Raw genomic sequence first — 6,708 nt, 5'->3', positions numbered from 1 at the left:
TCAATACAATACCATAAGGTAAACACATACAAGTTTAAAGACATAGCATTAGCAAGGATCCAAGACATAGTAGAGAATAGAGATACTGAAGCAAAACATAATTCTAGGACTAACGTTAGACAGCATGGAGCGATGGTTGTACTGTCAAACGTGCAGTCTGGTTTGTTTGCACATAGCAATACCCACCGGCCTGGTCCAGGGATAAATGATAATGGCAAGGACATGCTGATGAATCTTCTTTACCCGGAACTAGATCGTTCTTTGGTCTGTGCATGCCTGTCCTACCTCCTCCAATGGGCAGTGGTTCTCCCAGTCTCATTTCACCTACTGTTTGAAATGCATAGGGTTACCAGGTGCCCGCCTGGGGATTTGCCCCCTTATCTGCCCATCGCTGATCGCTGCCCATCGCGGGAGAGGGCAAACTCCCGGAGCGTGCCCGCCACTGGCACGCACCTCAGGAGCATGCGCCGTGCATGTGCTCCCACTCCTTGCGCTGGCCGCAGGAGCATCCCTGCGCTCTGATTTGGCCCCAAATCAGAGCGCCGCAGCGCTCCCGCAGCTGAAGTGATGTGCCATGCACTTGGTGTGGTGACATCACTTTTGGAAGTAACATCATGCCGCCACTGGAGTGCGTGCACGAGGGTAAGTTCCAAGCCCCTATCCTCCCGCTGAGAGGATAGAGGGACCTGGCAACTCTCAATGCACTATATCTCATATATATTAATATTAAACATATTATATGAAATAACTCAGTATGAACATAGTCATTGTAATTTGATAGGGAAATTTCATCAATATTACTCTACTGCCAATTATAAATTTCCCTTCTACCACTAACCCAATGTAATCCCAAGATACCAACCACAGTGATACAGAGAAATACGAGATTTATTCGTACACAAAACCTGACACATGAGGTTCCTGGGGACTTACCAATACAAATAACACAAATAAGAATCCTTTCTGGCTCCTTGCAGTAGGCCGGAACATAAACAACCAGCAACATGAAGTGTCCAAGGCTGAATGTGGAACCCTTCTTCTAGATAAAAATTGCTTATAGTCAGGGCTTTTTTTCTGGGAAAAGAGGTGGTGGAACTCAGTGGGTTGCCCTCGGAGAAAATGGTCGCATGGCTGGTGGCCCCTCCCCCTGATCTCCAGACAGAGGGGAGTTGAGATTGCCCTCGGTGGCCGACAATCTCAACTCCCCTCTGTCTGGAGATCAGAGGGCGGGGCCACCAGCCATGTGACCATTTTCAAGAGGTTCCGGAACTCCGTCCCCCCGCCTTCCCCCTGAAAAAAAGCCCTGCTTATAGTTATGTATTTACAAAGTTGCGTAATGTCATACCATCCGGCAGCATAGCAACAATGACAAGAGACGTGGAATGTGATGTTGAGGTGTTTCCCATAACTTTCACATGCCAGGAGAAGTTTCTTGTTCACAAACCTAAAATGGCAGAGGTTTTTATTCAGACTTCCCTAACATAATTGTACTTTAATAGGATTCACATGACATGAAATCCATATGCATACAAATTATTACATGCGTTTTATAAAAAACAAATGTACTGAATTAAATAGGAAAATTGCATTTATACTGTCTCAAAACGGAGCAAGGGGTATAAAAAGACGCTTCCTGCCATTTTACGGTGGGCTCAGACTGTTTTTACTGGCTTGAAATTCCTGGAATAAAACTTCCAGGAATAAAATCTTTTCCTGCTCAAACTTCTCCAGTCTTGGTGTAATCATTGTGCAAAACACACAGGTCACGAACCTTGCTATTTTTGCAACAATAAATGATAGCAGGACAATAAAGTCCTGCTGTTTAGACTGTAAAAACACAATCACAACAAAAATTATAATTATGTACCTGTATACAAATAATTATTTAATATATTTATATTTAATGATAATATTTAATAATAGCAATTATTATTAATATATAACACAATTAATTAATTAATTTATAGTTATTTTGGCTATCACGGTAACTCAATTATTCACACACATTAACATAAACTGAAACATACAAACAAAAACACTCGAATGTAGCTCTCAAACGGTGTTAGCTTCTGAGCATGCGCGGACGCCTCCTGGCAGAGACCTCTGGGCGCAGCCTCGTTCGCCCCTCAGCGCCCTTCCCGCCCTCTTGGAAACTCCGGGAACGAAGCCGCTCGGCCCGGATGTGGCTCCTCTCTCCCGACGAGTCCATCCGGGTCCTCGGCGCCTTGTTGCCGTGGGGGCGGTTGCCATGGACTCCTGAACGCGGAAGCGCGGCGAAGAAAGGCGGCCGCGGCCAACCTCGCTCGGGCGACGGGGTTGACATGGTCGAGCGACGCCTGGCCGGCGACGTGGAGCGTGTGGCCTCCGAGCACCTTCCGACCATGTCTCAGGGGCCCTGTGAGGAGCGAGACCTGGAGTCGGTGAGGGCGAGGGGAAAGGTTGCCAACTCCGGGGCGAGAAATTCCTGGAGATTTGAGGGTGGAGGGCAGTGTTTGGGGTTAGGGTTGCCGTCTCTGGGTGGGGAAATTCCTGGAGATTTTGGGGTGGCTGCTGAGGAGGGCATGGATTGAGGAGGAGAGGTACATCAAAAGGGTATAACGCCATACAGTGCACCCCCAAGGCAGCCATTTTCTTCAAGGGAACTGTTCTCTGTAGTCCGGAGATGTTATTCCTGGAGATCTCCAGGCCCCACCTGGAAGTTGGCAGCCCTATTTGTAGTGGGGAGATACTGCCGCGGGGAACAATGCTGTAGAGTCCACCCCCAAAGCAGCCATTTTCTCCAGGGGAATTGATCTCTGTTGTCTGGAGATCAAGTGTAATCGCGGGAGATCTGTAGGCCCCGTCTCAAGGTTGGCAACCCAAAGGCAGGAGAGGGCAGCCAAACTGCCTCGTCTGTCTCATCTGTGGCATCTGTCCTATCCCACAGGGAGCTTGGGGTGGCATCTGTGGTCCACCCCCCTCCTTTTGATCCCCACAATGATTCTGTGAGATAGGGAGACCTGGCTGCAAGAGAGCCGCTGATCCAAAATCGCCCAGTAAGGCGCACAGCCCTCTTTGCCTCTCCTGTGAGGTAGTTGAGGTTGAGAGGGTGACTGGCCCAAGGTCACCTAACAAAACATCCATGGCAGAGCCGGGATTTGAACTTGAGTCTCCCAGATCCTTGCCTGACTTAGTACACTGTCTAATTATCTCCTCCTCTGTTGGTGCTCCTTATGCCTGGCACTGCCTCCCAAAACACTTCTGTGATGCCATTTCACTCATTTTTTCTCTTTAAAGCCTTTGGCATCACCCCTTTGCCTGCCTGTTGCCCTAGATACGCAGCTAGAACCAGTGGCTATCAGCCCCTCTTCTCCTTTCCTGTTGTATGTTTTCTCCACATATGTGCCCCATTTAGGGATGCACGTTCCTCACAGCAAGCACTTGTCTTCTGAACCTCCATTAACAACTGTGCACATTACCTGGCTTTTGCTGTTATCAAATCCACAAAGCTCTCTGGGTCTCCCTTGAGTAGACCGTTATCTTTCAGCCTAACCTGCTTTGCAGGGCTATTGGGAGGATAAAATGGAGTGTTGAACTACATCTGCCCCACAGCTCCCTGGAGGAGGGTGGGATACAAGCGAGAGAGTCGCTTTTCTGTCTGTTTTTTGTTCCTTTACCAGAGGTGAGTGGGTGGAAAACCAACACAATTGTAGGGAAATATTTCATTTAGATATTACAGTTTCAAGCCAGCTTCCCAGTTCTCTAGTGCTTTTCAAAAATGTTGTAATTCGCTTGCCTTTGTGGGCTTACAGTGTGACCAAGACTCCTGGCATTTTGTGTCTTTAGTTTCTTCCTTCCTTAGGGGCCCTGAAAATACCTTAATAAGGTTTCAGTGTTTTTTCCTTCCATCGTACTTACCACTTGTATAGCACTTTTGAATGTACAAAATTCTTCACGTATATCGTATTTTCAGGATGTTATCCCCATATTTATATGGGAGAATTCAAGCAATTGGAGCCTGCCTTGAGCTTCCCGAATCATAGCCTAGTCTGTTTTAGGCTATAGTTCTCAGCAGCTGAGGCATCTCAGTTACACACCACCAGTGAAAGGGTCCATGGAGCTTTTAAATGCACATCTATTGTAGCTTTAAGCGTTTGATAAGCTTTGTTAGAAGGGAGAAGAAGAAGGGAGCTTTGACTCTTGAAAGCTTATACCCTGAAGATGTTATTGTTCTCTAAAGTGCCACTGGACTCAAATCCTTCTGTGGTCAATAGGACTGACTTCCAAGTAAACATGCAAAGGACTAGGACATATGAAATGGGATAGAGGTTTACAAAGAGAGTGGACAGATGGGAAGATAGCTGTCATAGTCATAATTTTTTACCGTTTAATAACTGCATGACAGATGTCTATCTTCTTCATTGTTGGTATTCACAAAAACCAGCGGAGTCACACAAACATACACACTTCTGTCCACCAGATGTTGTTTCAAGTGTGAGTTCTTCCATTATACAGGGAGCATCCATGGTAGAGTTTCAAGGAGCCCGATACAAAGCCCAAACTGATCTAGGAAACTGATTTAGGAAACTGCCAGGACCACTTCCTAGCAGAGTCCCTTATTTGGCACAGATGCTTCTCTGGTCGACATACGGCATGATCCTAAGCACATTTACACAAAACTCAACCGAGTTCAGCACATGCCCAAGATTGCAGCAAGATATGGTGTTATCCCTGGTTGACCCCAATTCAGGCGAACTAGATGGGACAAAAAGTACTTGACATTTATATAGCGCTCAGACTGTGCAGAGCACCATGCTCATTCTGTCTTTTAAAATGTCCAAATGATTCTCCTGCAGAGGAACTGTGAGTGATTTATTAGTGGAACAAGAGATATTTAAATAAGAGACTATTTAGCAATGAACCACACTTCCTCCAACATATTTGACCTTGTGCTTCCTTAGAAAGCATGCTTAAATGTGACACTTGTGAAATGAAATAGCCTAACCCCAGTCAACCAATAGTACCCTAAATGGCAACTACGTGGCTGAAAGTTTGTCCTCGCCTACGAAAATGGACGCAAATCACTCAATCAACTAAAGCTTTCTTTCAGGGATCCCTGCACATACGGAATTCTGACAGAGGGTGGTGAGCGCAACCACAAAATAGCTGCCGCAGGAGGCAGAGCCAGCCACAAAATGTCAGGGAATGCAGTTATGCCTAATTCTGATAGTAGTGCTTCAGCATTTCAGAGAGAAGCTCTGTTTAACAGGATGTCTTAAAATTAACATACGTTTTGTTGCATTCACACAAAACAAGTATACGTATTGAGCTAGCTAAGAAACCCTCATCTGGCAGTGATTAGACTGAAGATTGTACGACTAGCCCAAAGTCACCCAGCAAGCTTCCGTGGCTGAGCAGGGATTTGAACCTGGGTCTCTCAAATCTAACTCCAGTTCTCTAGCCACTACACCCCAATGGCTCTCATATCTGAGATCTTCTGCAGGAAGGTAGTTTTTACCACATGCTGCTTGCTAAGATGTATGTTTTGTCTAAATTATTCACAGTAAAGGAGAGGGAAGTAGCTATGAGAAATTCCTATATCCACTGGTTTGTCCTTGGTGTTTATCTGTCTGTTTTCGAGCTGTGCAATCTTCTCTGCTTTGCAGTCTAATCACTACCATAGGAAGGCAAATTGGATGGGGAGATGTAGTCAGAGATCAGATGACCAAAAGGATAGCAAAAATAATGTGCCAAGAAGCTATGAAGAATGTGACTTCAGGAAATTAAAATCTCCGCGGTGTGTTGTGAGGAAGAACATGTCCACCTGCCCTGAGCCAAATGAGAGAGCTGCTTTTATCTCTTCATGTTCCCCACTTTTCCTGCCATCCTGGATTTTTTGAAAAAGCCAGCCTTACCCCTCTTTGCCTTTCCCGCTAAGCAAGATCCAGATCTAACTGAAGGGCCGGGCTGCCACATCTAAGGATGGTAAAGGCAGCTGCGGAAATGAGCTACGGGGCCTTTCCTTCAAGGGTGACCTATCTACAAAAATATGATGATGATAATCCCCAAACCACTATATTTTGAAAGGAAATGAAAATCCTCCAAATGTTCTTTCTTGTTCTTATCGGGAGAGGGCTGTTCAGCTCACTCATGTACCTCTCTTATACCTTAGCACAGTGTTTTTATTTGGGGGACTGTATTCCACATATCTGCTGATTCCTCCTGGATTCTGCTGTTGGATCTGACCTCTCTAAAAGTCTCAGCAACTGTACTTTTTAAAAAAGTTCATTGCTCTTGTGATTTCCAGGAAAATCCTAGAAATGTGTGTGCCGTTATCTGGTGCACACTCAGAAACTCGAGGAGGGCTGGGCTTCTGACGACTGCAGCTTGTGGCTGTTTTTTGATGCTACGGGTTGCCTTTCTCTAGTTTCCTGACAGTTTCCGTCTGCTGTAGTTCTTGTTGCTCAAAATTCTTTTTCATCTTAATTGCTGATGGCCAGCAGGTTAACGGGCTTCAGAATGCAGCTAGACAAATTAGTTTGAGTATAAGTGTGTTGAGGTCTGTTAACTCAGACAATGGTTTTTAACATTTCCTTTTCCCTATCCATTTACCTGCCAAGGAAACACTGCATATTGCAAAGGTTTCAGGATGCACAATCAGTTCACGCGAGGTGCTGATTGGACCCCACATTGCACAATTGAACTGAGAGTGTGAGCCAGAGTAAGACA

At 45.6% G+C, this 6,708-nt stretch overlaps 1 protein-coding gene across 4 annotated transcripts in view; it reads left to right on the top strand.

The window, feature by feature from the left end:
- The first annotated feature begins 2,238 nt into the window (after positions 1 to 2,238).
- The window catches only part of IQCE (IQ motif containing E), a 43,884-nt gene continuing 39,414 nt past the window's right edge, over positions 2,239 to 6,708 (top strand). For all 4 annotated transcript variants that reach the window (XM_054993583.1, XM_054993582.1, XM_054993581.1 and 1 more), the window contains exon 1: positions 2,239 to 2,420. In XM_054993583.1, coding sequence (XP_054849558.1) covers positions 2,322 to 2,420 — 99 coding nt within the window. In that variant the 5' untranslated portion in view covers positions 2,239 to 2,321. The remainder of the gene's footprint in view (positions 2,421 to 6,708) is intronic.

Source organism: Eublepharis macularius, chromosome 12 (genome assembly GCF_028583425.1).
Source record: "Eublepharis macularius isolate TG4126 chromosome 12, MPM_Emac_v1.0, whole genome shotgun sequence".
Classification (NCBI taxonomy): domain Eukaryota; kingdom Metazoa; phylum Chordata; class Lepidosauria; order Squamata; family Eublepharidae; genus Eublepharis; species Eublepharis macularius.
This window is presented reverse-complemented; position numbering and strand designations above follow the sequence as displayed.